At 37.5% G+C, this 22,005-nt stretch overlaps 1 protein-coding gene across 8 annotated transcripts; it reads left to right on the top strand.

Annotated features, from left to right (window-relative positions):
- The first annotated feature begins 281 nt into the window (after positions 1-281).
- LOC137297608 (SWI/SNF-related matrix-associated actin-dependent regulator of chromatin subfamily E member 1-like) lies at positions 282-20,779 on the top strand. 8 transcript variants are annotated; one of them, XM_067829468.1, is made up of 16 exons: positions 282-335; positions 3,773-3,853; positions 4,278-4,321; positions 5,103-5,183; positions 5,782-5,856; positions 9,997-10,128; positions 11,383-11,458; positions 12,091-12,173; positions 14,522-14,579; positions 15,041-15,213; positions 16,225-16,326; positions 16,680-16,928; positions 17,122-17,178; positions 19,063-19,140; positions 19,730-19,871; positions 20,218-20,779. In XM_067829468.1, the coding sequence occupies exons 2-16, from the start codon at positions 3,805-3,807 to the stop codon at positions 20,370-20,372; spliced, it is 1,554 nt and encodes a 517-aa protein (XP_067685569.1). In that variant the 5' UTR covers positions 282-335; positions 3,773-3,804; the 3' UTR covers positions 20,373-20,779. The 8 variants fall into 8 exon arrangements, with proteins under 8 accessions (XP_067685569.1, XP_067685568.1, XP_067685573.1 ...); XM_067829467.1 differs by having other exon boundaries at positions 5,782-5,868; XM_067829470.1 differs by having other exon boundaries at positions 285-335; positions 12,091-12,161.
- The last annotated feature ends 1,226 nt before the right edge of the window (positions 20,780-22,005 follow it).

The raw sequence follows: 22,005 nt of genomic DNA, 5'->3' as shown, positions 1-22,005 counted from the left end.
TGGGGCAAGGTAAATCCCAGAATAAAGCCATAATAAATACAGTGAAGTTGGCTTCTGTTGTCTGAGATGTAACATTTAGACTGGGAACGTTTTGGCGTTCGCGCATTCCTTTTCAAAAACCAGTTAAGAAAGCGGATATCTAAAAGAATTAATTATGTCTATTTTTCTTAATTAGTCAGATCCATATTGACTCTTATTGAACTAGAGGCCCTGAACTGCATGCAATCATTGAATTCAACACACTACAATATTGTCAAAATTAATTTATTCAACTCCCGCGGTTCAGAGAAGTCGCGAGAAGTGTCATGGCGTCCTGTTCTTTGTGCGAGAAGACGGTAGGTGTTCTGGCAGACTTCCCTGTTTCTTTTTGTTACATTAGTAATATTACGGGTAATATGCTATCTACGATGTCACTACTCAATTGCCCAACAATATTTCGTGTTTTGCGAGTGATAGCACCGGTAGATTTGGAGTAGTATGCTCGTAGAATAATGGCATTTGAAATGCAACAAAGACATTTGGCAGACGAAAGGGTAAACGGTTTAAAGTGTGAAATGACCCGGCATATTTGTAAATGTCTAATACGTAACATGGGAGTATTGCACTATTACCGAGCACGCTTTTCCAGATTAATTATCACTCCCTAAAGAACGGAAAGGATACTCGATCTTTACCCTGAACTCAACCCTAAGGATCGTAGTGGGTGACTAACCCTAGATATTCTCCTATTCTCACGTGCTTATATCGGCTGAAAAAACAACACAAACAGTTCTTTTCGTATGTATGCTTGTTGTTTTTAAATGAAGAGATTCTCCCTCTAACATCGGCATCTTATCAACTGCTTGATCCATCAGGTGTATTATCGCACATGAGCTCGATGAAAAACATGGACGTCCGCCGCTGACTTTTCCAGGCGTCTCCCATTCTCGCGGCATTACGAGAAAGTAACGTTATTAGGTGTAAGGAAGGGGAATCTTATCGGATAGGGTGTGTAAAAGTTACGATTTTTTCAAGCTGGTTACAACTGATGAATATTCGTTACATTGCAAAATTTTGATAATTCACAGACTTCTGCCACTTCCTAGTTACCGGTCAATGATGTAACAACCGCTAAGTATTACGCTTGGCGATCTCGACAGAAAATGCGTTTACCGCAAGAATAGGAAACCCGCGAGAATAGGAGATGGCCCTTGAAAGGGTGGAGCCTGTAAACTGCATACTAACCAATAATATTCTGAATCATTAATGTAAGTATCGTGAAACACATTTTGGCATTGAGTATACAGCTTATGTCACTGCAACTGTAGTTAAAACCTCTATTTATGTTTTAACCAGCGATACTCTACAACAGGAAAAGGTCACTCGCCTGCTTTCTTTACCATTTGTGCTAATTAACATGTGCCTTATGATGCTCCAACACACACGGTGACTTGGCTCGTTCCCAGCGCAACTGCAGTTGTGTTTAACAGAAGTTCAGCCAGTTTATTGTATCAGTCGAAATTTTACAATGAATGAATGAATGAATTATAGTAAGAATTAAGAGCAAGAATTATGTGAATGAATGAAGGAAATAAAGAAAAAGAATAGAAGAAAGAAGTACATATGTGAATGAATGAAAGAATAAATGATACACCTTCCCTCCCGAAACATGTTAAAGAACGCAAAAGTATGGTGAGAACACGTGTTAACATCAGCTGTCCTTTTAAGAAATCTACTTTGACACATTTTTGTTGACATTAATAATTATTTCAGATACCTTATTGCATGTGGGGAATGGAATGTACATTAACAAAATGTTAACTGACACTGTCACACTGCCCTCAAAAATAATGTGTAAAACTGTCACAAAGCGTTCTAAAACACCTTTCCAGTTTTGTCTAATAATAAGATCAACAAGAAAGAAAGAAGTTATGGAACTATAACCCTGAAGCATCAATGGCGAATCCGATCAGATCATCAATATGGCACATTTTTCAAACACCTCAAATACACCCTAACATTCCTTTTTAGATTATGAAACTGTCACTGTTACTTGCAAACACATTTCACCCGATAGTGTATTCCCCTCATATGAATTAAAGGTGTATGTGAAAGATGGTTTTGAGGAAGTAACTAGGAATACTCAAACAATGGTATAGCATTTTGATGGCGGATCAGATCAGATCGGCGATATGTCATATTTTTCACACACCTCAAGTACACCTAACATTCTTTCTTAGATTATGAAACTATCACTATTACTTGCAAACACATTGATAGTATACACAGGTGTATGTGAAAGATGTTTTTGAAGAAATAACTAGAAACACTCAAACAATGGCGTGTAGCATTTCAATGGCAGATCGGTGAAATGTCACATTTTCCAGACACCTCAATTACGCCCTAACAGTTTTTTAAGTCATAAAACTGTCACTATTACTTGCAAATACCTTTCAACTAAAGGTATGTTTTCCTTCTAAAAATTAAACGAATGTGTGAAAGAAGTTTTCATTGGCGCAGTTTAGTCTATCTCTGCAGTGAATCGATAATAGAAGCCAGTGAACTATAACATACTGACTTGAGACTTTACTACAAATCTACTGTCCTAATACAGACACTAATACCAATTATTTGACTTAAACTGAAGTGACAAAATAGTTAACCTATCTTCTACATGTAGGATTTCAGTTGTTACAACACTCAGTGAACATAATCAGCTGTTGAAAATAGACTGGGCTGAATCTTAAATACTACGCTGCCACCATATTGGCTACACTGGTTACGTAACGACCCAAGACATACGTTCAGCCGCTTTTCAAGGAGTTTCTTCTCCGTCGCTATATAGTAGCATTGTAGGCTCCCTGTTTTAATCTAACTGTTTGGGTAGAGTGTACTTTACGAGTCCCTGTAAGTTTACACTACAGACATGTTTTACATCGAAGCTGTTAATACAAGTCACTAGAGTACATCCACATTGCGTGTAAAAATATCTACGTGTTATTTCCGGCTTGGTTGTATGCTCTACTGATCATGCTGATAGTGTAAATATAAATAAGAACTGTTCTGAAGATTATTTACATGTGGCAACTGTTCACAGCTGAGTGCATACATTCATTTGCCTATGCTTTTATAAAAGTGATTTTCTATTTTGGGTGAAACTGCACCAAAACGATCTTGTGTTTTAGTCGTAAGAAAGGATGCGCAGGAATTAAGATATCTAGCTCAGTGTTTCCCCAAGGTGTAAAAATGTAGCAGTCATTATGACTCCGTGGGACCATGAGTGGGAGTCATGGACATGTTTCGGGAAGTCAACTTCAATCATTGTTTGCCATTGGCATAAAAAGTTAGGCGTTATCATGACTCCTTGGTGTCATTTGAAGGAGCCATGGACATGAGAAACACTGTAACTAATTTCGGTCTTTCTTTCATAAATCAAATGAACTGAGATGACTTGCATTCGACATTAAATTATGAATTTTTTTTATTTTGTTTTCTTGAGAGTGTGTTTATACTATCGGTAGAGCATACGTACAACCAAACCAGAAATATTTTTGTACGCTGTGTCTAGTGTGAGCATGCACACTGCAAGTCAAAAATATGTGTGAAACCAACAAATGTGCTTTCACCAAATCTTTGTTTAACAGAATTGTAACTTATCTCCTGGTTATAAAGAAAATTTTCAAAAGCAGTTTCAGACATCTTCTATAAGTTCTAATTTACCCCAATGCCATTGTTTCAGCACATTCAACATCATTTCATTGAATATACATATGTAATTCTCTTTATTTTCCAGATATGAAATGCATGTAGTCTGTAGATAGTAATATGGCATTGCCGAACTATCGCCAGGTTGCACAGCCCTCTCCAGCAATTCGTAAGTTTCTTGTTTAAATGGTTTTCTCTTGTTTTACATCTTTGGTACCAGAATGAATAATATAAACTATCCACTCATGAAAATATGGCAAAAATTTAAAAACAGATTAGTTAGAATCAAAAAGTTTTGATAACCATCTGATATATAATTGAAACAACTTTTATGAAGTAATAAAATTGAAACGAAAACAAATTTATGGTCTGTTGAATTTTTGTTTGTTCTTGACAAGGTCGCTGTCACTGTTCTGTAAGAACTATGAATTGGGTGTTAAGTTTGTGTTGATGTGTTTCCTGGCATTATTATCAGAAACAACCCAACCCATTTATATACATGTTATTTTGTTTTCTTGACTTAATTGGCACAAGTATTTACTATGATGTGTTAGTCATACTTATGCTAAAACAACCAAGTTAACTTTCTCCAGAGAGAGGGCGCTCTGCACCTGGCACACCTTCAGCATCTGAGAAGGTAAGTCACAGGCTTTAACCTTATATTTGTTTTCTATTTATATTTCTTGTCTTGCACCAATATATGGTATTGCCAAATAAGTTCCAAATTGTGCCCCTTTGGGTATGCAGAGTTATAACTACTCATTATATTCTAGGTGGTTTAATAATCACATTCAGTTTCTTGCAGACTGTGTGATTTAATTTGATCAGTTTGTGTTCCAGCATGGAAGTTAAGGATTCTTTTTGTAGCTCTGATGTTAATAGTTAAAGATAAGGATGGCATGTAGATACCCTTGTTATAGGAGCTGTCGTCAAGGGCCTGAGACCAATCTAAACTTCTCAGAATGTCAGTAGTGGGAATTGAGTCTCATGCTGTCAAAAAATGGTTTGATTTATGGGCTAACATGTTGTGTTAAAATGTACTTGAGTGGAAATGCTGGAGGTAAAACAGTATGTATTCAAAAGGTTATTCTAAATATTTTGTGTTTGTGGAAACACAGAACACAGACATGTATAAAACAGATATCCATGAAAAGGATTTTTCAAAAATGCTCATGCAGTTTCATACATTTATAAGACCATTAATGCTAAAACCATATTGATGTCACTTCATATCATCATATAACTTCTAAAATGGTTTATGTAATTATTAAGCCCAAATTATTTTAGGCAGTAATACCTTTATTCTCAGCACCACATTTGCAATTTATTTATTCACCCATATTGCCTAGATTTTAAAGTTTGGCCAGTCTGTATCTAAATACATGTTAAATCAAATTTTAATTCTGTTTGATCTCTAGGGATCGGGTGGTAGCCCATTTGTCCAGACCAGTCATGGACATCCTGGTTTTAATCCTACGAAGGTTGGGAAATCGGCCCCTGTGAGTATTTCTCCTTTTTCTCAATCATGATACTGATAGAAGCTTTTGTTAGATATACAAGTGATTTGTCTGTTTACCATATAATGGAGGTTACCAACTGTTCATGAACAACAATTCGTGGCCTGTGTTGGAGCTCTGAAGTTTGTATAGGATTTGTTAATTTGTATGCACAGTTGATGTTTGAAAGTATACTGACACAGGTATTGTGTTTAACATAAAAAATGTACAAATTTACATCACACATTACAGGTTGTTTCTTGTTGAAAACTAGAATGGAGCAATTTCATGAAAAACAGATACTTGTTCTGTGGCTTGATGTGTGGCCTGATTAAAAATTTGACTGTCTGATTGCATTTTCTAATCATGCAACTCCAAAACGTTTAACACAGGGTATTCTGAACAGTTTCATACTTTAAGATTTATTCATTTTTTGATTGTGGACATCTTAAATGGGATAAACATTTTAAACCAAGGTGACTCCCTAATCTAAGTAAAGTACTTAGATGTGCTACAGCATACTGCTGTTCGGCATGACGTTAATGTGATTGAAAATGAAGATGAATGTAACTCTAGGTATTGAACTTTATGTATATTCCAGAGTGACCCTAGGGTGCCGAAACCTCCCAAACCCCCAGACAAGCCTCTCATGCCTTACATGAGATATAGCCGTAAGGTGAGTAGGAAGGTGAGACAAAAACGCGAAAGCGACATTTTTATTTTCGGTTATGTTCATCGCTTCACCGTAGTCCTAGCGGCCGTGCTCAGAAGTTGATTAACAGCTAATACCTGGAGAGGAAGGGCTCGGCCTAGAGTACTTGACGCTGCATGTGTTCTGTACAACATGTTTTGCATGACTGTTTGTACATGCATTCCTCCATCTCGCACAAGGTTTGGCATGATGAAGATTCATGCAGATCTTGAAATGTTTTCTGTTCCCTTCAGATCCCTTCAGAACTGTTTTGAAGTCATATCTCAATTTACTCATTCATGGAAAACATTTTGGAAAAGATTACCAAAAAATTAATCTGAGAATATTAGAAATACCATTTATGGCTGACCTTGTTTTAAGATTGAACAGATATTGATTCTGTTTGAGCTGGATTGTGTTTTGCCAGATCTTGAGTTGGAGGAACTGCATCTTGTTTACTTGTGTCACAGTTAGTATTAAAACTTGTTGTAGTTAGTTGATGCTAATTCTGGTTGTATGGGCTCTGTTACTTCATGCAATGCATGTTAATTAAGGGTGCAAACTATGTTTGAAAAGACACTGCCAGCTTGAGCACTGAATAAGTTTCTGACCTTCAAGCAGTTATATTCTACTTGCCAAGGTGTCAATTAGATGACCTAATGTTGACAAAGATATAACACATTGTGAACTGCAATCTTTTCAAGTTTAACAATGTGTTTAAAATAGCAAATTTTATGAAATAAAGAGCAGTGCATCTTGGCTCACTTACAATTTTGATTGTGTTTTAGAGTTATGCCCCCTTAATATCAATGTCAGTGTTAGACATGTTAGTTGCTGGATTATGTTATTGTGTGTTTGGTATGTTTGGTATTAATCATACTCACACTGAAAGGACCTGTCAGGATGTCCTTTTTATGATTAAAAAATTTGTATGAACAATCTCTAATTTGAAGTATTTTGTTAATGTTCATTTGTAACTGGTTTTCTTGAGATTTTGTTGTAGTTCTTCAAATACTTCCTAAAGTTTGAATTTTTTAAATTTTATTTCTCTTTAGGGAACATCCTGGCAGGATCATGGGTTCATAATTATACAGCCTGTAAAATCAGTGAAATGTTTGTGGTGTGGTTTTATTTGATCATATAGTAAGATGATTTAAGTTAGGCGATCAAGCTGTATGAATTATGTTCACCATCTGACTGTAGTTATACCATGTTGTTGAATTAGGAACTCTATTGTATCATTGATGTGTGGTCTGTTCATATTATTTTTTGTTCACCTTGACGTTGTCAGAGTGGGTTTATTTGCTTATTTGAACATGTGTTTTAAGAGCTTGTTATAGATTGACTATAATATTTGTTAAATCATTAGAGAAGATGAGGACATATAGTTATTGACATAGTAGATCTTTTACACTTATTATTGAAGAAAACAATCTACCATTCTTCACTCTACCTAGAGCAGCAGGCTTAAATAATTTTGAATAACTAGAGTTAGCGAAACACCAGCAATAGAATTTTCAACTTCATACTTTTATTAAACAGTTGTATATTAAACCAGAGTTCATGGCAAACTATGTTATGTCAGGGAAGATGCAATTCATTCTGAAACATGTCCTGCACAGAAACTCATATCTGACAATTTGTGAGGCCATCTGTTCTCAGATAATGAACCACCTCCAATCTCTAGTACATGGAACGTCAGTCCGGAGGTCGGAAGGTCTGTGGGTTGATCTCGGCTGTGCATGTGCATCACTGTATACATATCGACAGATAACGATTGAGATGTCAATGAGTGCATGGGGTGTATGTTCTAACTGCACTGCTGATGTTTGTGCTCAGACATTTGCACATTTCATTGAATACATCTGCAAGTTAATTGTAGCCTGGACATGTTTTTCAGACAGGAAATTAAATTATTAGTTGAATGGGCATTTGATACCACATCACACACAAATAACAGTATCCGTTAAATGATCTGAAATATGTTAGGTATTAGAATTTGAAGAAAAATGCAGATTCAAACATGCATGAATAGAGACTGAATGGACAGTGGTGCTCAAGAAATATCCATTTATTATGATAGGAGATATTCTGTTGAATGACAGAGGATACTTATTATCATAGTGGTCACTGACTCTTACCATAACCACTTATTTAGGGCAAGACTAGAGAAGAACTGACCAGGTAATGGATTAATGTTATATCATTTAAAAGTTCAGAAAATATTGTGAAAAATGTTGACTTTTTGACTCTAATGTGAAACAACCTTATTGATTCTCACCGTGATATGTGAAGCCCATATCTGGTTTCCTTACCATTTATTCATGACATTACAAAGTATGAATGATTTATGTCTGTGGTGATTCTTTTGGCTCTTTATACGATATGCTGTATCAGGTCACCAGATTTCACATGGTGTTAAGGGCAGATCAGGGTTTGTGTGCTGCTTGGACATTGTAAAAGGATGCAGGCACAAATATAACAAGATCTTCCTGCGAGAAGTTGCAGCCCTCTCCCAGCCCATAACATGTCATGGTTATCTTCCACATGCATCGGTGTGATGTTCAGAAAATAGGCAGAAAATGGGCACTGCAGAAGGATGGAGTTGCATTATTCAGCTGGGTGTACCCAGTCGTGTACAGTTTTAAGTATGACACCGTTTCTGTGCATATTTTGATATCTCTGTTAGTTTCACATTGAAAACGAAGTGTTGAGTAAGCACTTTTGATCAATATTATGTATATGTCTTGCTGTATCACTATGGCTATGGCTGGTTTTGTATTCAAGATCTGAAGGGACAGTCTGGTTATATTTGGTTGTAGGGATATAGAGTGGAGCATGTCACTGTTTTATTCTGTTCATGGGGCTGTAGGGTAGTCTAGTGGTGATACATTCGCTCATCATGCCTCAAACCTGTGGTTGATCCCTGCATGGGTAAAACTTGAAGTACGCTGTATTGGAATATTGCTGATAGCAATGCTCACTCCTTCAGCTTAAGGGTTATTGAAAGAAAGATTAAAAAATTACTAGTGGCATTTTCTTTGAGGACGGGAGGTGGTGGGGAAGCCCAGTGGTCAAAGTGTTTGCTCATCATGCTGAAAACCTGGGTTCGATTCCACACATGGGTACAATATGTGAATCTCATTTCTCATGTCTCCTGACTTGATACTGCTGGAATATTGCTAAAAGTGGTGTAGTACTAAATTCATTCACTCTCTCATTTCAAGTGGACTGCCCTTTTCATTTGGAAAGTGATAACAATGATAATATTTCAGATTAACTAAATTATGGAATTAGTTCTGACCATGAGAGGATGATTAGGTAGTGAGGTGGTTAAAATCTTGGTAAATTTAACTCAGATGGTTAAGGTGTCTGGCATAACAGATAAATCATGGTAATATAAAAAAATTCATGTCCCTTATTTCTTTTTGAGAGGTGTATCTTGACAATTTTTTAGACTTATATCAGTATATGCGTATATAAGTACAAATAAGGTAGCATTGCCATGATAAAGTTTCAGCCATTCATGTAAATATCCTGTTCACTTATCCTGATTGCATTCAGCTGTGAATTTGTACATTATTTATGTTATGAAATAAATAGGTAATGAATTAGGCAATCAGGATGTAGTTATGATTGCCTAAATATAACCATGCTTACATGTGCTTGCTGTCATACTCAATGTATATCATAACATTATATTCATCCAGTCATGTCTTTTACATTGTCAGCATACTCCATTTCACAAGACAGGTTTGCTGCATAAAGTATCACCATCCACAAAGTCAATTAATATCACTGATAATTTCTAATGTATTTGTCCTAAAACAGGAATTGGTAACACCTGTTCGGTAGTGTTTCATAACGGAGCATGTTTGTAAATGAGTGTTTTGGAAATGCACTGCTTAAGAAACTATTACTTTTAGTAGCTCCAGTTATTCCTTATTTGCGAATGAATTTTCATACGTTTCGAGCTTGCTCAATATTTTCAACATGTCGTATGATAATGGAAGCTTAAAGTTTTCCGTGCTGCAAGTTGTTGGTGTACGTGGGCTGAGGTGTGTGTCGACATGCGGGCCGGGGGCGCCAGACAGAGTAAGTCATGCCGTAGTTGACCTATTGCAGGTATGGGAACAAGTAAAGGCCTCCAACCCAGACCTCAAACTATGGGAAATCGGCAAGATAATTGGACAGATGTGGAGAGACTTGAGTGATGTCCAGAAACAAGAATACATGGACGAATATGAAACTGAAAAGGTAGTCAATAGGTTTCTACAAGAAATGTAGAAATAAAATTTGAAAACTAGGGTTTTCCCTGATATTAATCATCTTTAACTGCCAAAACCATCATTTTAAGTTGTCATTTGTACAGGAAAAAAAATGTAAGGTGTAATAAACTATTAGGTAAAGGAGCTACTTAATGTCATATTAGACTAAAAGTGCCGATAATTTTGTAAGCAAGGCTGTACATCATCTCATATTTTGAGGTCACATATCTGTACACAGGAGGCATATGAAGCTTGGAGTGACAATGTTTGGTTTCAGGCAAAATGAATGTCATTGCTATTTATAGCAATTGAGGTGCTCTGGAAATGTGCAAAACACTTTTCATCCTTTTCTTTTGATACAATTTTTTTTTCAAAGTGTCAGTAAAAGACATAAGAGAAAGATGGGCTGCTGTTGTTATTCCTGTTGGATGGGTGGGTCAGATTGGTTCCAGTGAAACCTTGATTTTTTTTTTGTCACTCAAATGTATGTTTGAAATTACTTTTTAGAAATGTAAACTTATATGAATTAAGTGTCAATGACAGATGTGTCTGACGTTTCTATTGGCATATTCATGACATATTCATGCGATCTTCATTATTCCAGACAGTTTACAGATAGACATTGGCGTTGTTTGGGAAATAAAAAACACCAATTTTGGAGTGGGATTTTGCATGTTATGGTTTTTCTATGGGATACAAGTCATGAAATGAATGGGCTTGTTGGTCTGTCTATTTCCATACATTATGTGTGAATCACCACTAAATACCTGCAGATTCTGGCCTGCTTGGTGATGGCTTATTCGAGGCGGTAAACGTACAGTTTGTCACTCCAGGTTTCAGCTGCATCTACTATGTATTGATGTTTTCTTTTGTGTAGCCTTCAACTATGATATGCCTTGCCTACACAAATTGTTTGGCAGTCCTGTGCAGTACAGTTTTCAATGTCTGGGGAAAACCCTATGAATGTTTTAGCTTTTGTTTAATGATAGTGGCAGTTTTGTTTTGTTTGGAGTAATGCTTTCGTTAAAAGGTAATAAAATCAGTGTTCACATTGTTACACAGAGATAATTCTATCCTGGTAAATTTACCTCAAATGGTTTTATCATTGTAAGTGAAATTTAGTTTCAAATTGAGGGGAAAGGAATAAATGTATTTTAGACCTGCACTGATAAGTTAGTTTGGGTGGCTGGTCTTCATGGTCATCATATGGTTGATGTGATGAGCATAATTTTATTCATTGCAGGTTACATACAATGAGGCAATGAAGTCCTACCATAACTCTCCTGCTTACCAGGCTTGGGTAGCAGCAAAGGGAAAAGGTGAATCTTCCTTCTTTCCTTTCACGCAGTAGCACTGGACTCTTAAACTGAATAATGATAATTATAGCAGTACTCACAATAATAATTTCATTTTAGTTATCTTTTTAGTTCTTTTGGTCTTTAGTCCTAGCTGGGATTGATACCATATGTGTGAGTGAGGCACTAAAAGGCACAAAGTGAGCAGTTAAACTTCAATCAGTTGTTAATGGAACAGCCTCAGCCTGCCCTTGATATTTAGTTCTCAGCATCCTGGGAAGTATACATTCTGAGTTCTCTCATGCTTGTAGAAAGAGCTGATCGTGATTGTAATGATTCCTGAGGATAATGTGTATACTCAGAAGTACAGTGTAATGTATTTCAGACTAGTGCTGACAGAAACAGTCTTTCTTTCTCTGTAGCTATTTTGTTACAGCCTGGACCAGACTTTCTCACTTTCAGACAACTGTCAGATTGAGTATTCCTGACTCAGGTTTAAATATGTAACAACCAGACAAAGCAAATTGATAAAATATGCTTTTATTTACATTAGATACTGTGCAATGGCACTGTTTGTCAATTTGTGGGGTGAACTGTCTCCTCCTATGTTGATGCAGTGATGTACACAAGTTAGGAAGCTGATTTGTTTGTTTCAGCCACTGAAGCGGCAGCTATGGAGGAGGAGGAATCTCGGGCCGAGAGAGCCACTGCTAGCTCCCGGCAGTCGGTAAGAGTAATGGTCTCTGCCTTATTTTTCAATTTTTATATTTATTCTAATTTGAATTAAGTCATTCATGTGGATTAAAGTTTTCTTTCTGCAAAATGTAAAGTGTCATCTATTTTTATGAAGTAATTGGTACTGATAACTTGTGTGTGTTCATTATCAGTTATTTAACTTGCTTATTAACATTCAGACTTCTGTTGTAGTCTAAACGTTGAAATAGTGGATTGTCATGGTGGATAGCTGAATACAAACCCCATATGGGTACAGTATGTGAAGCTCATTGGTGGTGATCCCTGTAGTTTTACTGCTTTAAACCATACTCAAATCTGGAAATTTGACTTGGTCATTGCCAAAATCACTTAATAAGTGTGTAAAAGTTAAAGTGATTGATTGTCATGGTGGAAACCTGTATTCAGACGCACATGGATACAGTACCTGAGGCTCATTGAGGGTAGTGTTATGTAAGGAATAAACTCCGAAGATTTGCCAATATTCGCGCGGCTGGTTGAGTCCGAGGCCGTTAGGCCGAGGACCAACCCAGGTGCGCGAATATTGGCAAATCTTCGGAGTTTATTGCGCTTAAACCTAAAATCATGCATACTGGTGCCCTAGTTTCGTAACCCTTGCACCCGAACACAGCAATAGCAATATTGGCGTCCTATATATGTGTATGCACGATACACACGTTAAGAACACGTTCTACTGTGCACGAGGCAGCGTATTGGGGGGGATACAAAACAAACCATGTCAGGCGAATAGGGTTGCTTGTGTCTGTCACTCAAAATACATTTTCCGAAGCTTTTGAATGGAAGCATTTCGAGTGACAGTTTTTATGTCAGTCTGCAAAGGGGCAAAAACTGTGTAGATGAGGATTTTCTGTGCGAGTCGCAAAACTTAGAACAGGAATTTGACCACAAGAATAGTTGAGCAGATTATGATGAACCGATGCTTACTTCTTAACAGGCAGAATAAGAAAGTGTACCAAACGGTTTGGCAGGCCTCTCAGTTTCTGAATATCAAAGCTTGGAAAATCTCGCAAAATATAGCAGTACAGAAAAAAAGCAATGAGCAGTGCAGATTTTAGATTCCTGGCAATATGAAAAGGATGGAATGAATCCCTGTCAGGCAGTAAAATATTAAGTATATCTGATGATCTGAATAGGACGCTGAGTCTGTCACAGAGGTAAGGACTTTGATCAAAGGGGTGAATGAAGTTAGTTTTACGCCGCATTAAACAATATTCCAGCTATATGGCGGCAGTCTGTAAATAATCGATTCTCGACCTGACAATCTAGTGAACGACAGCATGAGCATCGATCTGCGCAATTGGGAACCGATGACATGTGTCATCCAGGTCAGAAATTCTTGCGCCAAAGTGGTCGATGTAAACCTAAACACCGATGTCGCTTTTAGGAGTTTAAGAAACATGTAATCACTGGCACAGGCCAAGTAACGTCACCACACCACAGGAGAAGAATGCATTGTGGGAGTCGTGTTCGCGTGTTGGTTAAAAGCGCTTTTTATTTGAATGGGCCCGTTGTCCATACAGACTTGACCAAAAGTACATGTCGTTGAGGTGAGGAAATAATATGGTGATTGCTTAAAAATCTTAAATTTGAAAAAAAAAGAAATTCATATCGTTTTTTTTTTCACCAACACCACCCCCCCCAAAAAAAAAACCCACAAAAAAACAAAAAACAAAAAACAAAAAAACCCAGCAAAACATGACGACAGTGCTACTTTTATGCAATGTATGTACAACTTCACTGCAGATCAGTGGGTTGTTATCCCCGTTATACTGCTGCTAAATCTGTACACTTTGTTGTGGAACGTGACGGTGCTAGAGTGACATTTTATGTGTAATTAATGGATGAAAACATTGCGTTTTTGTTTCTGTATTTCAGTAACAGGGGGATTATTGTTCTGATTTCTGCGTTAGGACAGGGTCAGTAATAGGGCGCCAGTATGTGAAAGTGGGGCGCCAATATACGCGCTAAAGTCGCCAATATGCAAAGCTAGGTCGCCAATAAACGAAAGATACTGGCCTCCAGTTCCGTCCTTATTGGATGTTGTGTAATGGAGGCAGTTTTAGGTTGAAGTCATGCTCATGCAGCCTGGGGATAGTTGGAGTGAAATGTTCTGAAAACGAAGAACATGAAGATGCCTTGATAATGCTGGAATATTGTGAAAGACATTCTCACTGGCATGCCTAGAGGATCACTGTGCACAAACTTTTGAATTCAACAGTGGCTGTTCCAGAAACGTGAATGTTTAATTATATTGGTGGATTACTGCAAAACTGTTGTTACGTGACAACAGCATCACTGTAGACAGTTTCAGTTCAATGTTTGTTGTTCTTTCAGAATACCAAGAACATGGACATGCCAAGAATAAGTATTCAGCCTGCTGAAGATGAAGATGGTATGTATGAGAACTTAAACCACGGACTGTAATTTCTGATATTCTGCTTGTTACTTACAGCGAAAAAAGTCTCTTGGTAATATTTTTCAAAGTATTGCTCTTAATGACATTTATGTTCAGAGAAGGGGACATTACTCTTGTTTGAAATTATGTATCTAATGTGTTGTCCTTGTTATTTTCTTTTAGATTTTGCATCGTCTTGATTGTTTCTGTTCTTAAACACGGGCAGTGGGGCATCCTACTGGTTACAGCATTTGCTGGTCACGTTGAAGCCCTGGGTTTGATTACCCACATGGGTACAATGTGTCAAGCCCATTTCTGATGTCCCTTGCTGTGGTATTACTAGACAGCGTAAAATCGTAGTCACTGACTATTCTGAAACAGTACAGTAAATTCATGTTTCTGTTTGTATCTAATGTATGTCACAGTTTATTCTGAGTTCATGTAAACTTCCTTTCCAGACTTGGATGATGGTTTCTCAGTAAAGCATATCGCTCATGCTCGCTATCAGCGCAATCATAGGCTCATCAATGAAATCTTCAGTGATAGTGTGGTTCCTGATGTGCGGACAGTGGTCACTACAGGCAGAATGAGTGTGCTAAAGAGGCAGGTCCAGTCTCTCACAATGCATCAGGTAGGCTGTCAGGCTGTGAAGGAGTTGTGGGATGCATAGTAATATTGGAATACTGATATGTGGAGTATCTGGAAGATCAGTGTTAGAATTGGTCTTCAACTGCCCATGCTTGTTGTAAGAGGCACCTAACAATACTGATATGTGGAGTATCTGGAAGATCAGTGTTAGAATTGGTCTTCAACTGCCCATGCTTGTTGTAAGAGGCACCTAACAATACTGATATGTGGAGTATCTGGAAGATCAGTGTTAGAATTGGTCTTCAGCTGTCCATGCTTGTTGTAAGAGGCACCTAACAATACTGATATGTGGAGTATCTGGAAGATCAGTGTTAGAATTGGTCTTCAACTGCCCATGCTTGTTGTAAGAGGCACCTAACAATACTGATATGTGGAGTATCTGGAAGATCAGTGTTAGAATTGGTCTTCAACTGCCCATGCTTGTTGTAAGAGGCACCTAACAATACTGATATGTGGAGTATCTGGAAGATCAGTGTTAGAATTGGTCTTCAACTGCCCATGCTTGTTGTAAGAGGCACCTAACAATACTGATATGTGGAGTATCTGGAAGATCAGTGTTAGAATTGGTCTTCAACTGCCCATGCTTGTTGTAAGAGGCACCTAACAATACTGATATGTGGAGTATCTGGAAGATCAGTGTTAGAATTGGTCTTCAGCTGTCCATGCTTGTTGTAAGAGGCACCTAACAATACTGATATGTGGAGTATCTGGAAGATCAGTGTTAGAATTGGTCTTCAGCTGTCCATGCTTGTTGTAAGAGGCACCTAACACGATCAGGTGGTCAGACACACTTACTAGACTGCTACATGTCATCGTATCCCAGTTGCATAGGTCAATGTTTATGCTGTTGATCACTGGAGTGTCTGGTCCAGATTTGATTATTTACAGACCGTATAGGTTGAAAATTGCTGATTGCTGCCTTAAACACCAAGCTGATGTCTTGGGTTATGCAACATTCACGTACTGATTAGAGTGACATTTTCTTGTGTTCCAGAAAAAACTGGAATCAGAATTACAACAGATAGAAGAGAAACATGAGGCAAAGAAAAGGAGATTCTGTGAGTCAAGTGAAGGTTTCCATGAGGAGCTCAAAAAGGTTGGTCCTAGTTTTGTTTTCATCATCCCGGTTGCTGAAAAACATGTGTGTTGGAACATTAGACTTGATATCATTGCGCTCTTACATATTTGTTATAGTGTCCCCACATAGTGAAATTTATGACCCATAAAGTTTGTAAACATGATGCGGAAGTCCCATTGAAGACATTTCTTCATAATCATTGGTTATTCAAGTTGAAAGGCCCAGTCAAAGACCATTTGTTCCTTTTTACCAATATGATTTATTGATCATAACAGTGGTCTTTGTTTTTGCTAGTACATATATTGGAATGATGTTGGAAGACATAGAAATAGAAAGGTGCTAATACTGGCTGTTATGTTTGTGTTTTCTAGTTATGTGAGAACAAGCCCCAGGTGACAGAAGATATGTTCAATGGCATGATATCAAAGGCGAGAGAAGACATGCGTCAGCGACATCAACAACTCATTCAGCAGCAGGAAGAGGAGAAGAAGAAACAGCAGCTGCGTGATGAAGAGAGAAAGAAGAAGGAGGAAGAAGATAAAAAGAAAGAAGAAGAGAGGGAGAAATCTCAAGATGATCAGATGGACGTTGATCAGCCAGAGAAAGAGGCTGCACCACAGGTCATTCATTCATCACAATTAATTTATTCATTCATGCATCACAGTTCATTCATTCATTCATTCATTCATTCATTCATTCATTCATTCATTCATTCATGTTATTATCAATGTAACTGAAATTGAATGTTTCTGCATGAAATCTTTTTTTTTTTCTTTCTCATTCATTGTCTTGGATCATGTGATTGTTTTACAGTCAACAGTTAATGGCACGGATACAAAACCCAAAGAAAATGGAGTGGACTCAACCCTTGTATGTATAACAAAAAGCCCTTCATACAACTGAAGGATTAGATTCTGACTAGCATGTCCTTTCTATCCTTTCTTAATCTCGTGCCATGCGTGCAATGGAGTAGCCTAGTGATTGAAGCGTTCACTCGGGATGCCGTAGACCTGAGTTCAATTCCCCACATGGGTTCAATGTGTGAAGCCCATTTCTGGTGTCCACCACTATGATTTTGCTGGAATACTGCTAAAAGCAGCATAATACTAAACTCATTCACTTACTCTAATGCCATGCAGGATCGTTACAGTCAAATTACCTTATATCCTGGTTAATTTCTCTTGAATTTCTTTTCTTTTCATTTCTCACATATACACCTGACAGATTATCAGTTAACATTTAAAAACCCAATGCTTTTGTATAAATTTAATGAGATTTTTCATCCTGTATTATATGGTAAGATTGTATTTATCCTCCAATATTGTAGTTTTTTTCCAAATGAACAGTGATAACGTTTGTCTTGGATGTAGAAAAAAGTGTATGAAATAAGCCCAAAACACATCTAAACATCAGGGCTTGTAACTTCAAAATGTTACAAGCCCAAAATGGATTTAACAAGACCAGCCATCAAGAATTTCACTCAGATGTACAGAACATCATAAAAAGGACGGGCCTTATTTCATACACTGCTCTATGTAATCCTTGTTTCTCTTTTCTAACATTTGTTTCTCTTTTCTAACATTTGACAGTATTTATCATGTTGAGACTAAACTTTCAAATACTAATGTCATGTTCAAACTGATCATTATCATTGTTTGAATACAGTATCTTCTTGTTTGTAAAAGACTTTTCCTGATGTTTTGATTGTGCCAGCATGTTGAGGAGCTGGGTCTGATAGGATTACTGTTTGGCTGACAGAAACAAATGATTGTGTGTGTGAGCATGTGTGTATAACATGTAGGCTCTCCTCTCACTTTGATAGGAATGTTATGCTGTTACAAGCGCAACAAAACTTAACTCGCTTTCATTTCCTTGGTATGCTGACTGTGAAGGTCCCGGGGTAGAATAGGCCTTCAGCAACCCATGCTTGCCATGAAAGGCGACTGTGCCTGCCGTTATAGGCAACCAACGGGATCGGGTGGTCAGGCTCGCTGACTTGGTTGACACTTGGTTCCCAATTGATCACTGGATTTTCTGACCCAGACTCAATTATGTACAGACTGCAGTCGTATGGCTGGAATATTGCTGAGTGTGGCGTAAAACTACACTCACTCACCCCTTGGTATGCCAGAAATGTGTGGTCTTCTTTCCGTACTTTGTTAGTGTTTGAATTATGGAAGTGTCATGATTCACAATCCACATGGTGACAGTAACTGGATGTTTACAACTCTAGATGGTGATAATAACCCTGTTTCAGACTGTAGATGTAACAGTAACTGGATGTTACCAATACCACATGGTGACAGTTAAACAATGTTTCAGAGTCTAGATGGTGACAGTAGCACTGTTCCAGATTCTAGATGTGACAAAACCAGATGATGACAGTAACTGGATGTTTACAACTCCAGATGATGGTGGTAACTGGATGTTTACAACTCCAGATCATGACAGTAACTAGAGTAGATGTTTACAACTCCAGATCATGACAGTAACTAGATGTTTACAACTCCAGATCATGACAGTAACTAGATGTTACCTAGTGTTTCAGGCATCATTTTCATACCTAAGATGGTGACATTTGCTCATTTTGCTTGAGACCAGATGGCGACAGTTAAGCAATAATTCAGCAGATGGTGATAGTAGCATTATATTCCAGACCTCTGATGGTTACAGTAACTCTGATTCTTGACTCCAGATGGTGACTTTTGTCAAATGTTTCAGACACAAAATAGAGATAATTACTCTGTGTTTCAGACCTCCGATGGGGACAGTAACTCCATGGATGTGGAGGAAGCTAAACTAGCAAAAGCCACAAATGCTGAAATGAACAAGGTATGTTGCTATCTGTACAATGTATTACACTGTCAGATAGTAGCAGTTCTATAGTAAAAATCCTTATACCAATTCTATTGCCTGCTACTACAGTATTGTGAAAATGCTTATTAAAGCATCTGTTTTGAAGGAAATTTTGGTCAATCAATCATGCAAGATGTTGTGGTTTTCAAGATGGATACATAAGAAATGCTGAATGATCTCAAGGTCATATTCCCTACATTTCCTCATCCTCTATGATAACTTTTGTTGGGTTGACTTCAATCTGGGATTCAAACCCACATACTCGGGCATCTAATTGCCAGCATACAAAGTACTAGAATCTGTACTTTACTAAGAATGTGTAATCCCAAATGTACAATATGTTACAATTGACTACTTCCTAAATGGCATTGATTCCACAGATTTAAATGCAAATCAATCAATCCTGAACCTTTTAGGGGGGCCTGTGGCCCCAAGACTCCTGAGGCTATTTTCCATTATGTAATCATTACTGAATCATGTTACCTATAGATGAATGTCTCTGGTGGTTAAAATTGGCGCCTTGAATGTGAGACCTGTTACACCTCTTCATGAACTATTGTTCCAGGTATGTGCTGAGCCAGACAGCACAGTTGAAAGTCAGTCAGCTGCTCCAGCCTCAGTACCAGCAGAATCTTTGGAACCAGTGATACCATCAGCTACAATGCCGACCCAGGTGCAAGACACACCTGATGCTACAGTCACTAAAGGTATGATAGCACACCTGGGGATGAGGCTGCTTGTTACCATTATCATGATCAGTAAATACAGAGAGGATCTGTGAAAGCTCCATTTTATATCTGTTAAACATCTAACAGTGTCTTCTCCATTTAACAATCACTTGCTTGCTTTTGCTATTTAATGTATGTTGAATGTAGATAACTCATGGCATGTCAGTTATAATATAAGACAGTATATGCCTGTATATTTGTCAAGAATAGTAAAAACTGACAAAATCACTAAGTGCCCTTTACATCCATTTTTGTTGATTTGCTTTTGAAACATTTCAATAATAATTGCTGTTATGTCACTCATGCAAGTGGTGTTTATTTCTAGACAAGCCAGAGAACCCTTCCAATTCTTCTCAGTTGCCCGCCAGCTCAGAACAAGATCAGAAGGAGGCATCTGATGCACCGGTGAAAGAAACTGACATGCCAAAAGATGCTGCCCCAGAAGAAGAAGAAGAAGAAAAAACGTCTTTGCAGCTATGACCTGCAACTTAGAATCCAATTTCAATGAATTAATCTGTTACAATGCATTAAATTTGCTGTTGTGTTAAACAGTATTGTGTGTACATTTTGGAGGAGACTGTACTGGGATTGGGTATAAATGTAAAATACTTAAAAGTAAAGTTATGGATGTTTGAAGAAAGGATCATGTTTGTATGCAAACTATTTTCATGTCGAAATTATGAGCATTTGAAAAGACTGTTCCAGTCTAATTTATTAAGAAATGTGTAGGTCAGAAATGTTCACTATTTTCAAATTTCAATGTTTGTCCTTGTTTTATCCATGTTATCTTAGGACGCATTGCGTCTCTGTCATTTTATTGTCTGCATTTTTCATACCATTTATATCTTGTCATTTATCATGCTAGAATAAAGTGTACAAAGATTGAATCAAGCTGGTTTCATATTTTGTGTACATATTATTGAATGCGACTGATTGAAAAACTGTCATCGGGAATGATAAATATACTAGCCATCTAAAGTTTAGACTCGCTTAAGGTATTCACTATGTTATGTAGGTGTATATGGTTACATCAAAGATGAATTTCTCCTCTAACTTGGGGTAACTGGCTACAAATCTTATGCAGATGAATTACACAAGGATCATGCATCAAATTGCTGAAAAATGTGCAAATATGGTGAGTGTGAACAGCTGCATTTTGGTGAGGTGGTTAAAACTTTCCCTCTCCACACAAAAGTTCTGGGTTCAATTCCCAACATGGGTACAATGTTTGAAGCCCATTTCTGGTGTCCCTTACCATGATGTTGCTGAAATAATGCTAACTGCATGGTAAAACAACATTCAGTCACTCATGGTTGAAGGTTGGTTTGAACATGTCAGTGTTAAGGAAATGAGATGCTGTAAATACAGGGTAAGAAATCTTTAACAGTTTCCCACTAGACCACAGGACCAGTAAGTGGACAATAGTTAGAAGTGAATGTTTACTACCCAGGGACTTCAGAGAGAGAGCAAATTGTGCACACTGTAAATACCAAAATGGCAATATGTTAAAAAAACGAAAAAAGGTTATTAGCAGTCTATTCTGTCCAGTTACTACAACTGATCCATCAAGGCAGATGACGGATGAACTGAAGGGACCCCTTTGCATAATGTGATCCTAGCACTAGAAGGATCATGACTTTGGTTTCTCAATATTGACTTAAAATAGTGTTAGTGCTAAGATTGCTTGTTCAAGTGGCTCCAGTAATAAGAAAGAAAGAGCATGTAGTATGGAATCGTTAGTAGAATGACGGGTACAGGACAAATTTTATGGATAGCAACTTCTTGAGTTTATTTTCATGACATTTCGGGACTTATCCTAGCCCCCTCATCAGATTGAGCTGAACTACGCCAGCTTCTAAATGCCTTTGAAGAATCACATGGAATAAGGGAGATATTCATTTGTCAGGTTGTGTGTGTGCTGAACAGTTGTTTGTTTAGTCCAAACTTACTGTTTAATTTTCATAACAACATGGTCACTGAATGAAACATGAACTTCATATGATGATTGTTGAGGGCTTTTGTTTAATTATTTGACATAATACTTTTACCCATGATTGTCTTGTTAAATTCTTGTAAACATTCTGGGTCAGAACCCATTCTGAGCAACCTATGG

The sequence above is a fragment of the Haliotis asinina genome, chromosome 10, assembly GCF_037392515.1.
Source record: "Haliotis asinina isolate JCU_RB_2024 chromosome 10, JCU_Hal_asi_v2, whole genome shotgun sequence".
Lineage (NCBI taxonomy): Eukaryota > Metazoa > Mollusca > Gastropoda > Lepetellida > Haliotidae > Haliotis > Haliotis asinina.
Note: the sequence above shows the minus strand (reverse complement) of the source record. Positions and strands in the feature narration are given on the sequence as shown.

Coding starts and splice junctions, on each gene's coding strand:
- LOC137297608 (XM_067829467.1), top strand. CDS start 3,805: ATGGCATTGCCGAACTATCGCCAGGTTGCACAGCCCTCTCCAGCAATT. Junction 3,854..4,277: donor ACAGCCCTCTCCAGCAATTC/GTAAGTTTCTTG, acceptor AACTTTCTCCAG/AGAGAGGGCGCTCTGCACCT. Junction 5,869..9,996: donor GCCGTAAGGTGAGTAGGAAG/GTGAGACAAAAA, acceptor GACCTATTGCAG/GTATGGGAACAAGTAAAGGC.